We start from the raw sequence: 24,455 nt of genomic DNA, 5'->3' as shown, positions 1-24,455 counted from the left end.
TTCAGTAATAAAAGGCTTATATTATATATATTATTATTATGTATTTAATTTTTACGCTTGAGAAAAATATTTATAAGTATGACTATAATAAAATAAAAAACCGACGAATTGAGAACCTCCTCCTTTTTTCGAAGTCGGTTAAAAATAAAAATAAATTATAAGTAAATCATTTATTTATTTATAATATTTTTCATAAAACTTAGGTCTAGAATAGTAGAGCTATAGGTATTAAGTCAAGCCTGTATGATATAGGTATAAATAAAATAAAATAAATAAATAAATAAAGCCTTTATTTCCAATCATTTGTTAATTAAATACAATAATTCATATTTTTCAGTAAACACAATTACAATTATTATTTTAATTATTTGTTACAATTCATAGTATGACTTAATTACTCATTGTTAAAATAAAGTAGGCAAATAATTTTAATTAATTTTTCTATAAACTATTATTATTTTATATTTTATTATGATGTCAATTCAAAAGATCGGTATTTAATTTTTATGTATGTACATTTATTTACAATATGTCAAAATTTATTATTATTAAGTAAGTATAGTCATAATCTCAATGTCTTAATGTTTCTAGTTATGTTTTATGTCTTGTTAAGTGTATGATTGGAACGCCCACTTTCGGGCATAGGCCTCCTCCATCCTTTTCCATTCGTTCCTGTCCCTCGTTAGCCTGGTCCAGGTATTGCCTGCCGTCTCAATGATGTCATCGCTCCAGCGACGCCGCGGCCGGCCTCTCGGTCGGCGCGCATCGCGTGGATACCAATGCAGTACTTTCTCAGTCCATCGCCCATCAGTTTCTCTTGCAATATGACCGGCCCATCTCCATTTGAGGAGGCATGCTAGCTTTGCCGCGTCAATAACTTTAGTCTTTTTTCTTATTAATTTATTATTTATTTTGTCCTTGATTTTTAGGCCTAGCATGCTCCTTTCCATAGCTCTCTGGGCAACCTGTATTTTGTGTATTACGTCCTTGGTTACCGGCCATGTCTGGCAGCCATACAGGAGAGTCGGTGTCACAACGGAGTCTAGAGCTGTTTTCTTGAGTTTTATGTCCAATTGTGATTTGAAGATATTTTTCATAGACCAATATGATGCCCAAGCTTTTTTAATTCTCTTTTCTACCTCTTCAATATAGTGCCCTTTAAAGGAGACGGTTTGGCCCAGGTATATATACTCCTCCACATATTTAATAATTTTTCCTCGTATTTGGACTAGGTGTTGATTCCCATTTGACATTATACAGGTTTTTTCAGGATTCATTGTTAGACCACACTCTCTACTACGGAAATCTAGGCTTTCAAGCATATGTAAGAGTTGTTCATGATTTTCTGCTAATATGACTATGTCGTCAGCAAAGCGAAGGTGGTTTAGATGTTCTCCATTTATATTTATTCCTAGACCATCCCAATCTAATTTCCTGAAGATGTTTTCTAGTAGAGCAGTGAAAAGATTCGGAGAGATTGGGTCTCCCTGTCTTACTCCGCGCTTTATTTCAAATGCTCTACCTTTCTTTTCAAGTTTTATAATGCCTTTACTTTTTGAGTATATTTCCTTAAGAACATTTATATATTTTTCAGGTATGTTCTGATCTTTAAGGGCACCCCATAGTGCTTCATAAAAGATTGAATCGAAAGCTTTTGTATAGTCTATAAATGCTACGTACAGAGTTTTTCCATACTCTACATATTTTTCTATTACTTGCTTTAAAGTGAATATATGATCTAAAGTAGAGTATTTGCTTCGGAAGCCTGCTTGTTCACGCGGTTGTTGGAAGTCAAACTCTCTTTTTAATCTATACAGTATAACTTTGGTAAACAATTTGTAGATTGCCTGTAAGAGACTAATGGGCCTATAATTGTTAATATCTTGAGGGTTACCCTTTTTATAAAGTAATGTTATAATGGAAGTCTCCCACTGTTCTGGTATTTTCTCATTAATCATGATATTGTTAAAAAGTTTTGTCAAGATGGGAGTTATAGGCTCTATCATTGTTTTGATGGTATCGTTTGTTATTCTATCTTCGCCTGGACTTTTCATTGATTTTAGAGAATTGATAGCGTGCCAGATTTCACTTTCCAAAAAAGTAGGAATCTCCACCAAATTAGTAACTCTAAATGTAGAGTGTACATTATATGACTCTGGCGTACTGTACAGCTTTTGATAAAATTCGGTAGCTGTCTTTAAAATGGAATTCCTATTTGTAGAAATTGTGCCTTTTTTTGTTTTGAGTGTTGGTATCCACTCTCTAGTGTTATTTAAACGTTTATTTCCTCGTTTGACAGATCTCCGTTTTTCCAATGATATAGGTATACAGAAAAGAATATAAGCAAATTCTAATTAAATTAATTAAGTTAGACCGTTTGTTAGGAGTACTAACGTAGGCAGCTACAAAATCAAATTGATGATCGTAAACCCAAGAAATTATTTCACGAATCCCCCGAGGTTTTCCACGAAGCAACTGTTCTGTGCCATAAATGCTGTGTATTCGAAATCCATATTCGCTTCAAGATCCGTCCCGAATCATGTCAACAAGCGTCGTTTCTACCTGCGGGTCCCGTTGCCGCAAGGTGCACGCACCCTACACGCACACTCAAATGTCCACGCACCCACACACTTGAGAATAGGGTTACCAGATGTTTGTCTGGATTATCAGATGTTTTTCGTTTGACAAGTTAATAATTATGTTCATGTATAGGATTTTAAACGGAATTAAATGAATATTTATCATTTGAATTTTTGATTTCTAAGCGAAATAACCCCGCGGTTGAATACATTTATATAGATACTAGATGATGCCCGTGACTTCGTCTGCGTGGATTTAAGTATTTTAAAAGCCCCGTGGTAACTCCTTGATTTTCCGGGTCTATCTTCGTCCCTGGATACAAGCTATCTCTATACCTTTCGTCAAAATCGGTTAAACGGATGGTGTATGAAAAGCTAGTAGACAGACAGATAGATGCTTTTGCATTTATAATATTACAGTATGAGGTAGATATGGATTATTCAGCAGTCAAGGTAGATTCCAGATTTTTACGAAAAATTGTCAACATTATTATTTGTAAACGTGTAATTTAAGTAAACTATTAAAAAATACAATGAAGTAGTAATTTTACAATTAGGTAACAAAAGTAAAAATTGTGCGCTAACTCTTAAAAATTTAAACAACAATCTGATTATGTTTGGTGCCAGCCCTTGGGCTCAAGAGTATGAAATTCTGGAAATGTAAGAACTCCATAACAACCTTATATTTTATTAAAATTCCAAAATTATGATAATCCGTAGCGCAAATTGGCAACCCCGCATGCATCATGCGAGGCCTTTCTCCCGTCTGCGCCCGCCCTGCAACTGATTCGTCAGATGTCGATCATAATTTTTTGCCGTCTCAACACAAAACAACGACTGCAGGCTGCTCCATATTAACTACTAGAGGATGCCCGCGGCTTCGCCCGCGTGGATTTCGGTTTTTAAAATCCCGTAGGAACTCTTTGATTTTCCGGGATAAACAGTAACCTATGTCCTTCCCCGGGATGTACCTTTCATTAAAATCGGTTCAGCGGTTGGGCCGTGAAAACGTAGCAGACAGACAGACAGATACGCTTTCGCATTTATAATATTAGTATGGATAGTGCACGGCGAATGTTACTTTGCATATTTTCTGGTGTTCATGCAAAATTGTAGCCTGTAATACTACACAGTATAATATTGTAGATGCTAGGTACCTATCATACTTATACCTTTTTATTTTCTACAGTAGGTAAGAATTTTATCACTTTCATTACCTACGACTTATGTACATGTCCTTGTCCAGCATAATAAATAATATAATTTTAACTAAATTACTAGCTTAGAAAGCTTTGAACGACATTTTATTGTATGAAAAAGTTATGTAAGTTTATCGATAAAGTCTTGCTTTGAACTTTCTTTCTCTATTATACATTTAAAATATTTTTTTCTTTATTTTATTTTATTTGACTAACTTAATTTTAACTCTAAAGTAGCTTAGAAAGCTTAGAACCATATTTTTTTCCACAAAATGATACTTAGTCGTTCCGTCAAGCGTCTTATCGTCTCGGTACTTGGATTGGATGAATATGTTCAATTCATCCAAGTTTCAATACGATCGCATCTACGTTGACAGCAATTAGGAATATGAAATTGTACATGCTCCTCCGATTTTACAAATTAGCGACCAATCATACAATGCTTCACCACTTATCGTTGAGTAAGATTGTAATCGTAGCGCAAAACAGTCATCAATTAAAAAGATTAACTTGCTATTATTAGTTTATATTTTAGTTTAGTTACCAAGATGATATCTGAGTCATTTTTGGTATGTTGCTCCTTTAAACGGTGATAGCCTAGTGGTTAGGACGTCGGCCTCCTATTGGGAAGATTGGGGGTTCGATCCCGGGCACGCACCTCTAATTTTACGGAGTTATTTAGTTTAAGCAATAAAGTAAATATTAGGTTATGGTGAAGAGAAATCATAGACCAAGTGTAAAGTAAAAATTTATAACACCCCCGACAAGTAAAGGTTCAGTAACTAGAAAAGAGCTGATAACTTTGAAACGGCTGAACCGATTTTCTTGGATTATAAATAAGAACACTCTCGATCAAGCCACCTTTCAAACAAAAAAAACTAAATTAAAATCGGTTCATCAGTTTAGGAGCTAGGATGCCACAGACAGATACACAGATACACACGGCAAACTTATAACACCCCTCTTTTTGGATCGGGGGTTAAAAATAGCACTACCACAAGGCTACCTGCGTCAAATGTACTTACTAACATTTGACGCCTGCCACTGACGTCGAAGACTCGAAGCTTTGACGTTTTGTTAGAAGTTCCCTAAACTGTCGTGAACTGTGATAATGATACCTAGGCTAAGCCGCATCTGCATAATCCGCACTGAGCCAGCGTGGTAGACTATAGCCAACCCCGTCTCCTTCTGAGAGCTGACCGCAGTGAGCCGCGCGATAGGTTGATCATGACGATGGTCTTTTATAGTCTGTAATCGGTATCCTACCTTACTTAACGTGTTTTTAAAGCCTCCAATTCACGTTCGGTCTAACGCTTCTAGCGACTACCGGCCAAAGTGTAAACGCTGTTTTGCAAATCGCGCCAAGATCCTTTGATGCGTGTATGAAAATTGAAAACCAATGCCGGCCAGCGTTGGCCACACACGGCGAATAATCATCGCCAAGTAACCTTGTACACTTTCGCCGATTGCATTTGACATAAGTATTTACGCGTATGACTTCCGTTAGAAAAATAACATGCGATCAGTTATTTAACTTACCTCGTAACCTGGTAACCTTCAGGTAGAAAGATAACATTCGAGTTTTGATAACGCGATATCGCAAACGAAACATTGCAGATTTCGTTGCATGTAACCCCCTATGCTATAGCGATGGGATGATTATGAAGACATGACAATTCCAAAATGGCGATATGACTTGATTTCTCTGCTCTTTGGAAATGTTTGTAAGAAGACGTTGAAGATATTCTTAGATCAAAATAAAATCAGATGCATTAGCTAGTAGCTGGTATCATTAAAAGAATCTGCGTCAGACTCTTTTACTTTGATCGATTAGGCTCATAAAGATGAATGAAACACGAATAAAAACAGCTCTTGAATTCGTGATCATTCCATTGTACGGTGATCCTAATGATGAATTAAAAAAAATCAAATAAATAGAATTGAAAAAGCGGCGAAAATCTAGATTCTAGACCCTAACTTTGTTCAAACGTCAGCGTCATGCGTCAGGGGTCCGGGGTTCAATCCCGGGCTATTTTTTCTCCCAGAAAATCAAAGAGTTTCCAAGGAATTTTTAAAACCTAAGTCCATGCGGACGAAGTAGCGGGCATCAGCTAGTCACACTAATATTATAAAGGCGAAAGTTTGTGTGTGTGTGTGTGTGTGTGTGTGTGTGTGTGTGTGTGTGTGTGTGTATGTTTGTTACTCCTTCACGCAAAAATTACTGGACGGATTTGGCTGAAATTCGGAATGGAGATAGATAATATCCTGGATTAGCACATAGGCTACTTTTTATCCCGGAAAACCAAAGAGTTCCCACGGGATTTCAAAAAACCTAAATCAACGCGGACGAAGTCGCGGGCGTCAGCTAGTAATTATATAAAATGCAGTCAAGCATCCGTTCGTTTTATAAAAACTTACAGCAAAAATCAGTATGGATAAGCTGCTCAGTTAATTCCACCAGCCTGCTTGCCCCAGTAGCGAGAAACGAGTCCATTTCTGGAGCCAGACCTACTCGTACTTTGTAGCTGAACCGACTCGTATAACCGCGCTCATCGGTTTACGGAAATATACAGCTTGCCTTAGGTACGCTTACACGGGAAATTGAAATTCCTCAATCCCAGACAATTTAGTCAATTATGACGTCACGGGCACATGACGGCATTTTTAACCCCCGACCCAAAAAGAGGGGTGTTATAAGTTTGACGTGTGTATCTGTGTATCTGTGTATCTGTCTGTGGCATCGTAGCGCCTAAACGAATGAACCGATTTTAATTTAGTTTTTTTTGTTTGAAAGGTGGCTTGATCGAGAGTGTTCTTAGCTATAATCTAAAAAAATTGGTTCAGCCGTTTAAGAGTTATCAGCTCTTTTCTAGTTTTCTTGTAGAAAAGAAGGTTAGATAACCGTTAGGTTCATAATATTATGTCAATAGACAAATGTCAAACTGTCAAGATGGACGTTGCCTAAATACATAATTATTTATTTGAAAATGATGTTTTGGAAAACTCAGATACTTTGGATCGTCGGGGGTTTTATAAATTTTTAATTTACACTTGTATTGCAATATTATGCAAAATAATTGGTCCATTTCGCTCCAGATTGATCCATATTCCACTAGTAGGTATTGCTGAGCAATAATTGATTACAAAATTGCCCATGGAAGCGCACCATAGCAATATAGGTAGGCGTAGGTAGTTAGGTACCTATTGAATCTATACGTATGAAAAAATACTTGACCTGACTGACTGACCGATCTATCAATACATTTAACCGCTTGGAAGCGCTTGGGTTGCAAAGAAATTTTGACAGAGGTTTCCTTTATAACGTAAGCACTCAATAAGAAAGGATTCTTAGGAATTCCACCCCTAACGGAGTTAAATAGGGGATGAAAGTCCGTATTGTATTGTTTCAGGTTATAGATATACGGTTCTATGAAAATTTGTATTCGGGCTTTCGGTAAATACGTGTTTCAGGATTTTTGAAAACCTTTATTTTTTATACCTATACACACATTTTACGAAAAAGAAATTACTTTGAATATATAATTCAATCGGATTTAGCACTAGGTAGAATAGGTACCTACCTACTGGTCCTAAAACAGATAGCGCCGTCCGTCTTCCAAAATGTTTGATGAGCTTTCTATGCATTAGAGGGGCTTCAAATTGTCGCAAGTGCATGGCTGTTCAGCCTGAGTTCCAATGGATATAAAGATTTTGGCTAATTTTTTAAAGTCTTAACTTAGCCTAATAGGAGTTACTCCTAGTTTCATTTATACTTGTCGGAATGGTTTGTTATCATGTCTGTTTTCTTGTTGATTTATCAGTATAATAATTTCTCGCACCTTCTAAGAATCTATCATAATATTATTAAAAGACGAGTGTAACTATGGTCTTTACTATGCAAATGAGCTTAGACTCTATAAGGCGATATTGCTGCCCTTAGTTAAGAAGCACCAACACGCGCAGACTTAGAAGGGCCTTGAATACTTAACTAATGTGGATATCGCGCGATGAATAAATAAACGAATGTCATTGATCTTTGCGTAACTATCCAAAATATTGAAAACCTATAGCAATGGAACCATGGATGTTAAATTGACGATCATTATCCTTAACACAAACTTGACACCGTAAACAGAAGCATTATGATATATTAAGGATATATTTTGATATCTTTGGTGGCGTAGGTCAGTAAAATATGTAGTACTTCCAAGGCTAGACTACTAGATATCTACGACTGCAGCGTCCTATTAATTGTGGCCTATAACCAGAGGGGTGCAGGCTATAATAAGCATACGTAGAGGCGTATAATGTAAAGTTACAGGAAAAGTTTCAATAGATTTCAGATTCATTTTTGCTGCTCCTGAAAAAAATTATTTCATGCAATTACACCGTCTTGTTCGCCAGCTCCTCAGCTCTAGTTGAAACAGCTCAATACTCAGTTTTCCTAATGCCCTGCCTGAAAATAGATAGGTACCTACCTATTTCGTAAGCGAATAAAAATGAATAACTTCCCGGGAATTCCTGCTCTATTACACATGTGTGCCAATGATACCGAAATGATATCACGTTAGTTAAAAGATAAGAATGCGTTGCTTATGTAGGTACTATGATATATAACATAATAAACGTTTAATGTGGGAATGATAGGCGACAAGGCTTTATTATAATCATAATTTTCATAATGCCGTACCTACAGGCTATAAAAGTATTATGATTTCTGCATATGGTATACCTGGTGTACACGCCAGACATGGTCGCTAACTATGGACCTCATAAGAAAGCTCATTGAGCGATAGAGAGAGCTATGCTTGGAGTTGAGCTCTACGTGATCAATTCAGAAATGAGGAGATCGTAGGACAACCAGAGTAACCGACATAGCTCAACGGGTTGCGAAGCGGTTCTAAAAACCATTGGGCATTGAGGTCTCAAGGTGCTGCAATGACGATGTCGCACCGGAACGCTTTGAAAGACCCCCACTAGGTGGGCAGAAGACATCAAACGAATCGCAGGGAGAAGATAGATTCAGTAGATGCAAGGTCGTGGCGTGTGATCCCTACAATAGACCTATGTCCAGCAGTGAACGTCTATGGGTTGAAAATGATGATGATGATAATATGGTATGGTTGCCCTTGTATAGGGCAACCATACCATATTTTCATCGAATAGGAATAGTAGGTACCTATGGCGTTATGTTGGCTCCCCTGTCTGTCCAAGTCATTGGCACCATATTTGCATAAGAAGACGCAGATTTTGTTTATTTTCATTTAATTTTCCTGAATGAATGAAATGAAAATAAACAAAATCTGCGTCTTCTCATGCCAATATGGTGCCAATGACCACCCAACAGACAGGGGAGCCAACATTTAAACGCCATAGGTACTATTCGATGAAACGCAGTATATCATCTCGTAGAGTGGTAGCATTTTAAGTATTGAATCTGGAACATTTGTCTAGGTTCAACATACTATCGGCATAACGGATATTTTGTGATTTGAGAAGTACCCGAAAGTATCCAAATTATCCTCTATTTCACCTCGTTTTTCGTCGTCATCCTCACTGATCTTTTATGACTATTAAATACACAATGCAAAGTAGTACCTACTTATGTCCCTGCCTATAAATATGTAGGTTCTCTACCTATAGAACGCACCTAGATCTCCACTAAGATAGCATTTGAAAGTTATGAAACAATTAATAGGACCTGTATTATGTCGCTATTATTTTTGTTATAGGTACTTATACTTTAGGTACTTCACTCACCTATCAAAACGCAATCTTGATTCTTGACGCGTATAATTAGATATTTAATCATAATGTAAAGAGTGATTCGTTACTTTGATGTTTTAGTTGTCTATGTAACAAATGATTTATAGGTAGAGTCATTGAGAATTTCAAAATCAGCTTCTCAGCAAATAACAACTGTTTAATGTTTTCGTCCGCAAAACCGTAAAGTTTTGATTTATGGATCTTATCGAAAAGTTGACAATAATATTAACTGTGTAGCTGTGTATTGTGAAATACCACTTAAGATTACTACATTACACATAGAGAGTAGGTAGAGCTTATACTAGGTGTAAGATAGATGTATCGAAATGAATTCGCAAGTCGTTTATAGGTGTGGTCTGGCTTTTCTCTTTGCCATGCGATACCATTATGGTTCGGCTCGCCTGTTGCGAGTGCCGCATCAACTCGGCTCAGGTAGGAATAAAAACTCCACTTGAAATGGAACGGACGCCGCCGGCTCACCTAGATAACGCTCGACACACTGGAACACCAAACCAAATAAAACAAAACACGAGAGATGAGTGCGAAGCGATTCACAATCAAAAACACGAGTGAATCAGCCTTTCTCACGTCTAAAGCTCTAATCGTCCATTCATGTCACACGTACCGATAAAAATATAAATAGTCCCTAGCCAATGAATGAACTTATATCATGTAAATTCGTCGCTCACAAATCGCGACAGCAACGCGCGTAGGCGTCGTGTTTGAATGAAAATAAACATACTTTCTTTCATATTGCGGACTTACCTCTCGATTTTGATTATATTATCCAGATTAGCAATTATCACAGCACTGATACGAGAATGTGTTTATTGCAGTTACACGGTATCCTTTTGGATGTCACTTCGGACGCGGACGGGAGGCGGCGCGAGCGGAGTATACCCTGCCGGCCGGCTCGAACGTTACTGTGCGCGGACCGCGAACACATACGTAGCTGCGCCCGCGTCGCACGCACACGCGCGCGTTCATTCAAATATCCGCGGGGAGGGGAGAACTTATGAATGGACGTAGTGGTTTCATGTATAGATATCGCTGATAACGACACTTTGCAAGCATTATTCAACACGATTCGGCCTAGATCGTTTAACAGATTGCTGTTATTAACGTTTTTAATCCGTAATAGATGAACTTTTCGCGCTGCGAGCGTAATTTGAACACATATGGGATTTTGAAATTCATGTATAATTATAGATTCTACCTAGTCAACAAAATGCAAGCGTAGCAATGGAAAATATCACGATAAACTTAAATTATGAAACGGTGTTAACAGCAGTTAATTAAAAACAAATAAGTTAATTAGCAATTGAGTTTAATAAATAATGTTAAAACAACATACAGAAACAATATATCACTTGGAAAATATAAATTAGAGCTATTAATACAACGTAATGTGTTCGCTATAAATTATGACAGTCCCTTGAGAAAGCTTGATAACTTATGACTCTTGTAGTCCGACCGCAGTTGGATGAAGTTGTGTAGGATTGAATGGTCCAACTCCGCCTAGAAAAAAAAACATTTAGCCTCCTTAGTATATTCAAATAAACTTTTACAAGTGCTTTTGAATCTTCAAATGAAGTTGTTCGGACTTCAGAGTGCCCTTTCTACCGAGAAGAACCAACAAGAAAGTCGTCAGCGGTTGCTCTTTTCAGAGATTGGATTTACTATTGTATATATTTAGGTATAAAAATAATTACGAGACGCATTAAACATGAATAAATTTTAAAGACAAATCGGAAAATTCCACCAAACAGCATAATTATTATAAATTACAGAGTCAACTAAAACGTGTTCTACGAGTACGTGACATAGATAATATTTTTATGACACAGCATTTTGCTAACCCAAAAATAGTTCACTTCTTTGACCTTTTGAGTTCTACCTTTGGACGCCACTCTCAATTGATTAAAAAACTACATATTTGATTTTATGATGAGTATTTCCAATCAGGTTTGTAATACCCTCTTTATATTTCCTCTGGATAATTAATTACCTAGGTATACTAGTCTGTTCTTCGCAGACCTGGTGTATTATTGCACCTAATTGATATAAAACATCTATTAGTAGATACTAATAGATGTTTTATATCAATTAGGTATTAATTAGTTAGATAACTACATACCAGTGTCTCTCCCTCGCAGACTTGATGCAGATTCTCCGGTTTGACCAGCAGAAGGTTGCACAGTGCGTGCAAGGTGTCAAACAAGGCGTGCGCAGGAGCGGGTGCCGCGCGCGGGCCGCGACCGCACACCGCCGAGCGGTATTCCTTCACATCGCATATCGCTATCATTGCACCTGATTAATAGAAATAAAAGTTGTTTTGCAGTACCCTATTTACACTCGATGGACTGGCATAAAAACAGTAGGAGAACTATTCCGGCTAGCCATGAACAAGGAGAAGTTTAAACTGACTGCTGACCTTCAGTAATGGAGAGGCACATAAAGAAGAAAGATTTACACTCGAATATACAGAATAATACAGGTGTCACCAGAACCCTAGCAAAAACTTAGCGTTATTATTATACTACCCTAACACAATCCAATGCCAATTTGCCTTACCTTGTAGTTTTAGTGATTTAGTATTTTCAAAATCCGCGTTACAACACGGGTTTGAAAAATACTAAACCCGACCCGACCCGACCTTTGCACGCTATCCATACCGTGCAAAACTCAGGTCAATGCCCCACCTACTACGCGGCATTGACTTCGAGTGACCTGTCTACGGAACGTCGTTGACCTCTAGCGTCAGTCAGATGTTTTATTTGCAATATATTGTGAACTTTTAAAAATACAGGATTTTTTAAAAAAAATTTGTAGTTTTTTATGGCATCTTATCAGTAATCATCAGTATTTTCACCTGTCTTCGTTTTTGCTAGCGTTGTTACACCCTGTATAGTGTATACATGGACTATTAATGGACGCATGTGATAACGTAGAGAAACTCCAATCATAGCTCCCTCTATCGCCCACTTTCTTATGAGGCCCATAGTTAGCGACCATGTCTAGGACAACGGACAACTACGTCGAAGTGCGGAAAAACCCCCGACAAAGAAGGTAAATTCTTACCCGCAGAATTAAACTGGAAATTCTGCAAATGGTCGTATATGACACGGTGCAAACGGACGGCTAGCTCCAAAGATACTGCATGCAGGTTATCTCCTTCCAATTCTGTGTGTATTTTGTCCATCACTGAGTTTAAATAGGATACAACTGCTACACATGCCTGTTGGAATAAAACTTCATTAATAGATTTAGATTTTTCAAAATCCCGTGAGAACCTATAAAAACCTGTAAAAAGTAACCCATGTCACTGCCCAGGTTTTTGACTATATCCATACAAGAAATCACGTCGATCCATTGCTCCGTTGCGGCTTTATAGAACAGCAAACGAACAAACAGACACACTCGCATTTATAAGTAGTGATAACTAATTTTAAATGTAAATACTTAAATTAATTATTATCAGGAAGATATGAAAAAGATAAAAAAGCTGAAAACTGTGCCACTGAGCAATTCAGTTTATCTGTGCAGTATGTTGGTGCAATTCAAAATAGAAGTAAGTAATATCAGAAAGAAAATTGGACTGCACATTCATTAAATGCAGACAAAAAATTAATTCATCAGCATCTTCAGGATGAGGATGCTATGGCATGCAATTAGTTATGGCATTGCAGAGCTTGTTGTCAAGAATACTATTAAAGGAAACAAGATAGTAATAGAACTGAGTAGTTACTTACGGACGATGCCAAGGTGTCAATATCTCCCTCGGGTTTGAAGTCAGTTTTCTTCTGCTCAGTTTGAAGGTGGAGCTTCACCCAACCTACTATAGCGGAGATGGCACGTTCCAATCCTGCATCTAACTTGTTCTCCAGCTGTTCCATTATGGTGTTCTTTCGTTGGATACATTCGCCTTGTTTACTGTTAAATAAACAATGGTACTGATTCTAAGTTCAACTAAATTTTACAGTATTCGCATCTTTTTCTTACCAATGTAATAAGAAAGGGACAGACAAACCTAATTTAATTTAGAACTGTCAAACCTCGTGACTTTAGGTGCCAGTCGTGAGACTATTGTTTGTAGAGCACACAAAAATTTAGAGTCGTTAAATGTAAAAATCATGTTCCGTATTTTTAATGCTGGTAACCCGTAAATCAAGAAGTGGCAGGTGGCAACACAATCTAATCTTTACTAATGCGAAGTATGTCTGTCTACTAGCTATTCACGGCCCATCTGTTTAATCGATGAAAGGTAAAGTGATAGCTTGTATCCTAGGGAGAGACATTTATGCTACTTTTTATCCCCGGAAATCAAAGAATTTCTGCTGGATTCTTAAAAAACCTAAATTCACGTGGATAAAGTCGCGAGCATTAACTATTTATTACAGAGATAGCTCGCATCCTGTAGGTCGATTCCAGAAAACCTGTATCAATCTTTATTACAATCGCAATTGTGGTGATTGGCTCAATTTATGGTATTCTTGTTGCCACAATGCATTGCAGCTAATAGTGAGCGAGCATCAACCAGTAGCTCGATTCCGTAAAACCTGCATCAATCATTACAATTGCAGTTGTTGTGATTGGCTTTTATGCTATGCTTGTTGCAACAACGCATTGTAACCAGTAGTGAGCGTCAACCAATCAGAGGTGATTGCGATCGTGAAACTGTAGCTGTCATTTTACCGTAATCGAGCCTCCGGTGACGGGCATAGGCTACTTTTATCTCAGAAAAGTTCCCACAGGATTTTTAGAAACCTAAATTCACGCAGACGAAGCTGTTGCGGGCATCTGCAAGTATATTATGAAAATAAAATATTGTCAAGTACCTCAAACATGGTAGCACCGATTCCTGAAAATGTTCCCCAAACATCTTAACGATTTTATTAGCTTGGTTCACGATATCGAAGAAGTAAATCTGAGGCGGCGACTTGTTCTCCGCAATGGGGATGGACTGCAGGCCCAAGTCGAGCGCGTAGTCCACGTGCTCTATGAGCAAGTTCTGTATCAATGTGTCCAGTAATGCTATCGTAGTAGCAGATAGCTCGTTGGGGGTACATAGCTGCAGAAACAGATGAGAATAAAGCTTGTAATATTAGGCTGCACACAAAATTTATAGAAATCAATATATAATATTACAAAAAGAAAAGTCCTGAGTCATTGACTGACTTATCAATGCCCAGTCCAGGACCTAGAGAGCTGGAATTTTACACAGATTCCTTTTATAATGTAGACGATAAATAAGGTCAGATTTTTCGAAATTCCCACGGGATAGGCAACAGAGAGGATTTAAATTTTCGCCGAGTTAATGCTTGACTCTTCTTTTCTACTCATAACCGATTTAGGAATTTTTCACAAAGCCTTTTACGCCTAGGCACAGGATTACTATCCTGTGCCTAGGCGTAAAAGGCTTTATCCTCTGATAGAAAATACCATTATTTTTTAGATCTAACTATTTTTTACTCTATTTTTAATACTTGCCCTATTTATTACCGAAATAACTACAGATCTAGGTTTTGGTCTCAGCATCAGCAATATTTAGGCACAGATATTACATTACAGAAAAGTGTTGAAGAGTTGTCTATTAGGAAACCAAACCTATTGCACTCAAATAAGTTATACCTACCATGAACTTAATACTCACAGTTTTACATCTGGTAAACGATGTCTTGGCGTCACTCAGCATCTTCTGTACTAGTTGCTCGCTGAGGAAGGTTTCACCGCCATAGTTCTCAATCTGAGCGATGTTGATATTTGCCCGTGTTCCTATTACCGCTTGTAAATCACGCCGAAGCTCTTGAAAACTAGAAGAAGTCTTTGATGTTATGTACTAACGGTGATCAAAGGCTTTAGCAACGACATTATACCATAGACAATAGACATGTTACATTTATACTCTATAGACCCTCATTAAGAAAGTATTTTGAAGGATTCCGACGAGATCTTTACATTCCATAAATCCACACCAAAAAAGTCACAGTGAAAATAGTGACAGCTACAAAACTTTGAAGCCTCGGGCCTTGTGTCAAAAATAGTAAATGGTTATTTAAACGGGTAAATGATCTAAGAAACCTAACTATGAATTTCAAGGACCTTCAAGGACCAAGAAAAACAACGACCACATACAGTTTGCCATAGTAAATATAACGTCTAGTGGGCGCCATAGTGTTTTTCGTTACTTTGATAACTTAATGATATTTAGTTTAAGCATAAAGACAAATCTATTGGTACAAAAATCATTCAAATCGGTCAACACGTCTCTAGAGCGCCACAAAAGCAAACAAACGTATATAGACTGATGAACACATACCAACTCATTTGCGTTGCGCAGTCGGGTAAAAATAATGCATCAGTTTTGTCTCAAACTCACCCTCCACCCTGGATCTGCTTTTTAACGTGCTGTTTCTCGTTATAATAAACATTCAACGCGTTAGATAGAACAGCCTTCAATCTTCGTATCTCCAAAGCGGCATATCCGTCAGTAGCTCCTGCCATCGCTCCATTAACTAGAGCTTCCCTACGAAGGTCCCCAGTAGCCGTGTTCCCATCCGCTGACACTAAGTTTGCAGCTACCAGCTCATCACAAACTTTTTGTGTGCTAAAAAAATTGGTTGTCTGTAAAGTCGGTTTACTGACGATAGTTGAACGTGACAACAAAGGCCGATGTGCTTCTTTGTCGCTCGTTCCGCGCTCTCGCTTGCACTTCAACCCTTACATGGAACGCCTCAGAGCGAGGTAACGCCGCATGAGTCATGTTTTTTCGTGCGTGCAGCCGGCTCTATCGAATTATAAGACGTTGTCACGTCAAAAAATTAATGCTAAAGCTGTACCTACAATTTTAAGTGTTCAAAAGATATATTTTAACAAACTAAACAGAAAAAGTTTAAAGAATCTTGCTTATAGATTCTGAAATACTCTTTCTTCTCTTATGTGTAGTCAGTCGATCATAAACATTGCTTTACAATTTTTGACAACAATTTCCAGTACCTAGCCATCAATTTATAAGCAAAAGCAAGTTATATATAGCCAGCAATATTTTTAGAGAGATTACATAGAGTTTCTTGTTATAGACTAATTTTCATTTCATTTCATTTCATTTCATTTCAATTTACAGAAATTCAATCCTTTTATATGAAACCCATATGAAGGGTTTTTATAATGAAATAGTATAGTCATACAAATTCATTTAAGGTTATCACAACAAAACAAATTATTTTTACCTGATATACATATCATACAAATTGCGCAAATACTTGTCCATATCATTTTTATCTGCCAGTTTAGTTTGTATGTACTTCTGCAGCTTGAGGTGAAAGATGTTCAGCACAAACTTGCTAATCACCTGGTCAGGGTTAGGGAACACACTACTGATCACGGTGTAGTTCTTCTTGCAGAGAGGAAGGACCGCTGAAAATATATCCTTGCCAAGTAAGGTGTTCTGAAAGTGTATAAGCAAAAGAATATTTTGATCACACAAGACAAAGCCTCAATCTCACGGTCTTTTGTACTTTCTACTTTGGCTTCAGTTGTTTTCGTTAATGCGAGAGGCGGCATGACTGATATGACTGCCTCATAATGCCTGATAGTTTGGTCTAGAGTGGTTAGTGTATATACTGCGGATAGCGAGATTCTGAGTTAGACTCCCGGATCAAGCCAAATGTGTATAGGTAATGGATGGTAGGTCTGTTGAAGAATTCTCAGTACTAAGCACAGAGCAAGGAAGCTGGCGGTATTTCGCTTCCTTGCCTCGGAGAGCACGAAAAGCCATTGGTCTTGCGCTAAGCTTTCTCCGGTCTTTCCGGATTTTCCATCCCTTCAGACTATACCGACAGGGGATTAGAAAGCGTACCTGTGTTTGTGCGCACACTTGTACACTACTACATTTTTCGCGCAGATGGCTAATCTCTATAGAGATTGGCCAGCGTGCCCAAAATTCAGTTGGAAAGACACTAATGATCAGTGATACTAAATCACTCACGATAGTTTAATCTGGTAAAAAGTGTAGACCCAACTATGTGTTATATCAAACGTAATTTAAAATATACTTACCATTTGGCTAGTTTCAATATAAGCATCAACACATTGAGAATACCCTTTAAAATTAGTCATAATAGTGGCAATGTCCTTCATTTTGGCAACATTGCCTTGATTCTGAGCCTTCACAAACTCTTCAATGAGGCTCCTTTCAATTTCATCATACTTTGCCTCTATCTTCTTCTTGGCTACTTCAAACTTATCAGGGGGTAGCTCCTGAGCAATTGTGTACAACTTTTGTATTACATCGGCCGCTTCATTAAGCTGTGGAATTAAGATTGTTATATTTTTAGCTTATAAAAGATACTACAACTGGTACTGTTTATAAATATCAATGTCAAACTTGGATAATTTTATGGTAATAGAATTCAGCTGTGAATAAAATGCAACCAACATCAAATTACATATTTTATAATAAATATTTAAATCACATTTCATTTAAAAAAATTATACAAATTGATTAACTTTAGGAAGAGATTTTTGTATCAAAAACATTATTTTTGATAGATACACATGCACGTAGCAACATGCACTACTTAAATACTGGGACATCTAATTACACCTATGGCCATTGGCCATGCTTCAAACATGGTCTATAGAAAGTGCAAAACAATTTTTTTTTAAATTACCTTATTAGGATCATTGAACAAGTCAGAAAGCATAGGGCCAGGGCTCAGGAAGTTCGCTAAATGTGACAGGAGATCCCTCGCAGCAGCTGCCCTCGCTCTAGGAGCTCTGGCAGCACCTAACTTCTCTCCTACGTCCAAAGCGCGGCCTCCACAACGCGACATTCTTTCATCTAGCGAACTGAATACATTCACACAGTGCTGGAATAGAAAACCATGAGTTACTATTTTAAAGTTTTTTAAAAGATTATTAGCTATGCTAGTCATGAATAATACTCCCCTTTCCCCTCCAACTAAGCGTAAAGCTTGTGCCAGGAGTGGGTACGACAATAGTGCAACGGGTGGGGTTTGAACCGCCGATCTTTCGGAATTCTGTCCGCTCCATAGCAAGCGCTCCGCTATCAAGGCTCTAATTATATTATTATTGTCGTGTGAAACATGGCTAATAATATAACAGAGTACTTAACAGAGACTAAAAATTATAGAAACAGAAGGATCTCTCCACAAAGATGTTTAAATAAACAGCAAATCTTGTTTTTAACCAACTTCAAAAAAGGGAGAAGAAGGAGGAGATTCTTTATTTAACTGTATGATTTTATCTTATTAGTAGGGTTTTTACCAGGATTAGTATATTTAAATACAGTGGAGCCACTAGTAATTGTGAAATAAAAAAATTAAAAAAAACCCCCACTTCAATAACCACCAACACTACCAAAAGTAAAAAAACCAATTTAATTTATTATCAAATATAATATTATGGAGGATTAGGATTATTTTTTTGGAGTTGGTACCAATGTGGAGTCACAAACAATAGATATGAAAAGTAGATGGTTCATGCGGCTACTGTAACAAATTTTTCGAAACTACAAAATCAGTGGTTCATTTCTAAATTCTTAAGCATCTGTAAAGTAGGCCTACATTTAATAAAATCAAAATATATTTATTTCATGTAGGGAAGTGTTAACAATCAATTTAGTGTAACTCTACCAGTGGTTCGGTTCGGTTTCGAGGTTCCAATTAAAATATACGACAAATAAACTAAAAGATAAACCAAGTCAGACAATTTTAGACAATCCTTAAAATATCTTGTATTAAATTTATACTAATGTTAGTATAGACTCATAGAGGTAAATTTATTAGTCTGTAAAAACAAAAGAGTTGGTCTGTATGTAAAACAAAGAATGATATGATTCTGAAAACTCTTTCACTGATAACTATAGTTAACACTAGCTGACGCCCGCGACTTCGTCCGCGTGGATTTAGGTTTTTCGAAATCCCGTGGGAACTCTTTGGTTTGCCGGGATAAAAAGTAGCCTATGTGCTAATCCAGGATATTATCTATCTCCATTCTGAATTTCAGCCAAATCCGTCCAGTAGTTTTTGCGTGAAGGAGTAACAAACATACACACACACACACACACACACACACACACACACAAACTTTCGCCTTTATAATATTAGTGTGACTAGCTATAGTTAAATTACAACACACTGAAAAGTTGCAGGTTAGTGTCCATAAGGCAACTATAAAGTAAAGGACGATAAGACTTACAGAATGTTGTTCCATTATCTCGGAAAGTTTAGTCACATATAACTTCTCTTCTTCCTGCACGGCTTGCTCCAGTCTAGCACATTTTCTCTCTTGCCTTTCTTGAAGTACCTGAGCAAAAGCAAATAATATAAGCCTAAAGTAGTTTTAATCTTAGTGTCTCAAGTAATTGATATTTCCCTAACCACCAGGACAGATTGCAGTCTAGCAGTGACTTAATAGCTTATTTAATTTACCAATTGATACTATTATATTATAATAATTGATACAATTGATATTACAAAAAATTGGTACAGAGAAGAGAATAGATTGATTGTATAAAGTAAATAATTCTTCCAATGATATATAAAAAATAATCAAATAACTAGCTGATGACTAAAAAGGACCTTATGCCACTCTCTAACTAACTATATCCAATGCAAAAATTGTGTTGATCTGTTGATATGTTGCGATGTGATTGAAGAACAAAAACAAATATGATTTTAAGACAATTATGATGATAATTTATAAGCATATAATGTGACAAAGATTCGGAAATCCCATTTAGTTCCATATACTCGCACAAGCATAACCTTCTGTACCATTTGCGTTCCTGTGAGATGAGATTCTAGCTGTCGTCCTTGCAGCCTATCCATCTCGAATGTACTTGTTGCTTTTGTCAACCTAACAATCAAGTCTCTTATGGAAAGATTTTATTAGGTCTTCTTCACTGATACCTTGCAGGTACCACTTTACCAATGAAGACGTTGGACACCCTGGAAGTTGAAGAACTGATGCCTTCCTCACCACACTCGGGACAAGAAGACCTCAAGGTTAAGGATTCAATAATCATACCATGTTAGCAGTCCCTTACTTTCAAATCCTGGATAGCTTGTGTGAATATGTCATGAATCATTTCTGGGTCAAATTCATCGTCCTGAAGGCGACTCTCCTGCATGCTGCGGCGTACCATCCTCTCAACAAATTCATCGGGGTCAAATGGGTCCTTAAATCGTAGTTATTTGATATTAGAAATTGCAAATCTTTAAATGGATTGAAGAAAGTCATCGGCAAATGTGTAACTTGAACATACCTGTTCTAATTCCTTTATGTATTGGTTCATCATCTTGGCTTTTCCTAAAATAACTGGTATTTTAAATTAAGAAAGTGTAAATTTTATCGAAAATCAATTCAATTATTAAGTTTTTTACGCCTCTTTCCTCCTTATTTTAAAAATTTGTTTATCAACAATGACATTGACAGACCGCAGTGAAAAGTCATTCATAGTGACATGTGACAAACAAATGACGTTTTAGTACACCGTTCGGAAGTGTTAGTAGATTGAAGGTGTATTGAAGGAGTGAGGAAGTTTTAATGGCAGAGCTCAGGAATCAGGAACAGAAGTCAGGACTCAGGAAAACTTGTGAAAGAATTAGTAGGAGGAAATGAACTCGAACCTGCGCCTGCTAATCTAAACTTAATTAGTTACTATGGACTTGCCATTTAAATTGTTAAACCATAGCTCATAATGCACAGATGAAGTAATAACTACATAACTTTTAGACAAACGTCTCTGTCTTTCTCGCTGTAGACCTCACTGGCGCAGTGGTGAGCGCTGTAGTGGAACGCCCCGGGTTCGGTTCCCAATAGGGGAAATTAGGAATTTTATAGTTTCTAAATTTCCTCTGGTCTGGTCTGGTGGGAAGCTACGGCCGTGACTAATTACCACCAAAGTACCTACTCTATGGTTACCACTCTACCGGCAAAGACGCATCGCTAAGCGATTTAGCATTCCAGTAAGTACGATGCCGTGTAGAAACTAGAGGTGTAAAAGTAACGAAAACGAGCGTACCCGTATGCATTCGTTACTATAACAATTAGTACTCGTTACTTTCGTATCGTTACTCGTTACTTTTGATACCACGTAAGATGAACGAATCGAGTCGTATTGCGTACGACAGTATGATGTCGCGGCGTCGCAACATTCGTAATTTGTAGAAAACATACTTAGGTCTACATTACATACAAAGCTGCGTAAGGTGCATTTTCTCACTTTTCCGTATTTTGAACCAGACGTGTGTTTAAGTTATTCTCAATTTAGTTTGATTTAATAAGTGTAGAACTACAAGTGAACTGTTGACGGAATCTACTAAAATATTAAAAAAAAATACCTTGAGCTTGAGCTTATGTTAAATATCTATACTAATAAATAAAATTAGAGTGTCTGTCTACAATTTCAAAATAACTCTCATTATTAAGCTCATATGGTTATTTGAACGATACTATAACAGAATCGTACGTTTTTAAAATTTTAACAATAAACTAAACAAACATCGGTTATTGTAGCGTACGTTTTTAAATTCACCGAATGAGCGCGCCTGCGCGTAAAACATACGGTTAGCAAACATTTCAATACACGTATCTACGGTACTTGCGTGAACCGAAACAGTGTAGGAACGGCCATACGACGAAAAGTGCGAGTAACGAGATGCATTTGTGAGTAACGTTTCGGTACTCGGTACTATGTAGATGGCGCACCCGTTACTCAGTAACGAATACATACGGTTCGCTACAGCTCTAGTAGAAACCGAAGAGATAATGGTGTAATAAAAACTTCTATACCCATTCCAGGTTAGCCCACTACCATATTCTTAGACTGCATCATCACTTACCACCAGATCAGATTGCAGTCAAGGGCTAACTTGTGTTTAAATAAATAAATAAAAACGTCTAAGTACATATTATGTAACTATGTATCCGGCATTGATTTTAGTGATTTTTAATGACCCCTTTGGCACCTAGTTTTGCGTAAAAATACATTGCAATACTTGCTGAAAAAATAAGTAAAATTCATAAAAACAAGGCGTACCTAGTGTTAAGGGAGGTACATCAAACATGCATACTTCTTTCATGCATACCTACAACAGGCATGTCTAAAAAATTGTTTTAATTTTAGAAACAAAAGAAAAAAAATTGATTAATGTAGCAAAAACGTCTTTTTGGAAGATTTGCTGCTAGTGGAAGCGTTTTTTATATCCAAATTCTTTGTGATGTCGTAATATTTTGATAAAATTTTGTGCGTGCCAATAACGAATATTGTATTGTTTTACTCTCTTTCATGAGAGTTGAGTGGAAAATATACACATTTATTATATCGAACAATTTGACAGGTCCACTGAACATTCTAAATAACGTAAAGCGTGAGATGTCCAATGTATCCTAACCGGGTTAGGATAAAATTGTTAGAGCTCAATGGCTGAGCGCCTCAGTCCTCGCAGCTCCGAGGTCAATGCCTTGGAACAAAGAGGCTATCTTATCGGCAAAAAAATCGGACAAGGATCGTACGCCACTGTCCATCTGGCGGAATACTGTGATGCATCCAGCCCCAAGCGTATGCACCTCGCCTGCAAGATCTTCGATAAAGAAAAGGCACCTCGAGATTTTTTAGAAAAGTTTTTTCCTCGTGAACTAGACATCTTGACAAAAATAGAGAACCCCTATATCATTCAAGTCCACAGTATCCTACAACGGGGACCACGAGTGTTTATTTTTATGCGTTATGCTGATAATGGTGATCTCTTGGATTTCATAAAGCGGAGTGGTGTTGTGCCAGAAAACCAGGCCAAGTTATGGTTCCGTCAAATGGCTAATGGTTTACAGTATCTACACAGCAAAAACATTGCTCACCGAGACCTCAAATGTGAGAACATTTTGCTATCGAGACGATTTAACGTAAAGTTGGCTGATTTTGGTTTTGCGAGATTCTGTACGGATGGTGAAAACAGACGCGTGCTGAGCCAAACTTATTGCGGATCCGCAGCGTACGCGGCGCCCGAGGTGGTGAGTGGAACACCTTACAACCCAAAACTTGCTGATGTGTGGTCTCTAGGAATCATACTATTCATAATGCTTAACGCTTCTATGCCATTCGATGACTCCAACCTGCGCAAGCTTCTCAAAGACCAAATGTCTCGTAATTGGGTATTTCGGTCCCGAATTCGTGACAGTGTATCTGCTGCAGCAAAGTCCATCGTGCGGCACATTCTCGAACCGGACATCACTTTACGACTTACTTTAGATCGAGTTTTATCTCACGAGTGGACGAGACCTCGAAAAGATAAGAGTGCTAGTCTGATGGGGCGGTTAGTGCAATCCGCTCCTTCAGCTCCGCACTCGCCAGGCAAGCACGACGAAGCCGGCACGTCGGCCGGCGCCCGCGTCTCTGGTGACCATCGGGAAATGGAACGCGAGAGACACGACGACATCAACAAGCGCTCCCACGACTAATAGTCTCTAAAGCCCTTTCACAATACTTACGGTGCGATGTCGCATCGTAAAATTCTATGAAAATGCACAACACATCGTGGGTAATACAGTATTATTAGTATAGAGTGGCTAAAGATGCGAAGCGATGCGAAGTGGCACCACAAGTATTGTGGAAGGGTCCGTAGTTACATGCAGATGCATTCCACAGCAGTGACAGTAACCTACTTGTATTTTATATTAGAGTACACCTTTCGACCGTCAAAAATCGTAAATTTATTTTATTATTTTGAGTTTTTTTTTACAATTGACTTCGTAACTATTGTTAGTCGTCAATAGTGAAAATAAAGATTTTGTATAAAATAGTCCCAAATTCTGTTTTTATTTATGTAAGTAGTTTATTATAGGTGTAATTATAAATCTGTAAAATATTGTAGAGCCATGATAGGCT

The 24,455-nt window shown here is 37.5% G+C and overlaps 3 protein-coding genes and 1 long non-coding RNA gene across 5 annotated transcripts in view; 2 read left to right on the top strand and 2 right to left on the bottom strand.

The window, feature by feature from the left end:
- The window catches only part of LOC123875157 (ETS-like protein pointed), a 199,542-nt gene extending 189,074 nt beyond the window's left edge, over nt 1–10,468 (bottom strand). For both annotated transcript variants that reach the window (XM_045920839.1, XM_045920840.1), the window contains exon 1: nt 10,310–10,468. The gene's annotated coding sequence lies outside the window, so the exon portion shown is untranslated. The remainder of the gene's footprint in view (nt 1–10,309) is intronic.
- LOC123875171 lies at nt 4,872–11,776 on the top strand. Its single transcript, XR_006798090.1, has 4 exons — nt 4,872–4,883; nt 8,245–8,248; nt 11,241–11,622; nt 11,655–11,776. It is a non-coding gene; the product is annotated as an uncharacterized LOC123875171 (long non-coding RNA).
- On the bottom strand, nt 10,855–20,985 carry LOC123875155 (exocyst complex component 5). Its single transcript, XM_045920836.1, has 13 exons — nt 20,835–20,985; nt 20,616–20,747; nt 19,766–19,873; nt 18,217–18,414; nt 17,603–17,851; nt 16,774–16,991; nt 15,924–16,151; nt 15,198–15,357; nt 14,383–14,615; nt 13,297–13,477; nt 12,626–12,782; nt 11,682–11,854; nt 10,855–11,062 (listed from the first exon to the last, which is right to left on the bottom strand). The coding sequence occupies exons 1-13, from the start codon at nt 20,865–20,867 to the stop codon at nt 10,967–10,969; spliced, it is 2,166 nt and encodes a 721-aa protein (XP_045776792.1). The 5' UTR covers nt 20,868–20,985; the 3' UTR covers nt 10,855–10,966.
- Nucleotides 20,986–22,688: 1,703 nt separating this feature from the next.
- LOC123875159 (testis-specific serine/threonine-protein kinase 2) lies at nt 22,689–24,371 on the top strand. Its single transcript, XM_045920846.1, has one exon. The coding sequence runs from the start codon at nt 22,994–22,996 to the stop codon at nt 24,026–24,028; it is 1,035 nt and encodes a 344-aa protein (XP_045776802.1). The 5' UTR covers nt 22,689–22,993; the 3' UTR covers nt 24,029–24,371.
- Nucleotides 24,372–24,455: the final 84 nt, after the last annotated feature.

This window comes from Maniola jurtina, chromosome 19, assembly GCF_905333055.1.
Source record: "Maniola jurtina chromosome 19, ilManJurt1.1, whole genome shotgun sequence".
Lineage (NCBI taxonomy): Eukaryota > Metazoa > Arthropoda > Insecta > Lepidoptera > Nymphalidae > Maniola > Maniola jurtina.
Note: the sequence above shows the minus strand (reverse complement) of the source record. Positions and strands in the feature narration are given on the sequence as shown.

What these genes read in the sequence shown, in the direction of transcription:
- LOC123875155 (XM_045920836.1), bottom strand. Translation starts at nt 20,867, where the DNA reads ATGATGAACCAATACATAAAGGAATTAGAACAG. An exon ending in AGATAATGGAACAACATTCT is followed by an intron (nt 18,415 to 19,765) that starts GTAAGTCTTATC and finishes TTTCTATTCCAG; the next exon opens with CACTGTGTGAATGTATTCAG. An exon ending in TTGTATGATATGTATATCAG is followed by an intron (nt 16,152 to 16,773) that starts GTAAAAATAATT and finishes CAATTTTTTTAG; the next exon opens with CACACAAAAAGTTTGTGATG.
- LOC123875159 (XM_045920846.1), top strand. Translation starts at nt 22,994, where the DNA reads ATGGCTGAGCGCCTCAGTCCTCGCAGCTCCGAGGTCAATGCCTTGGAA.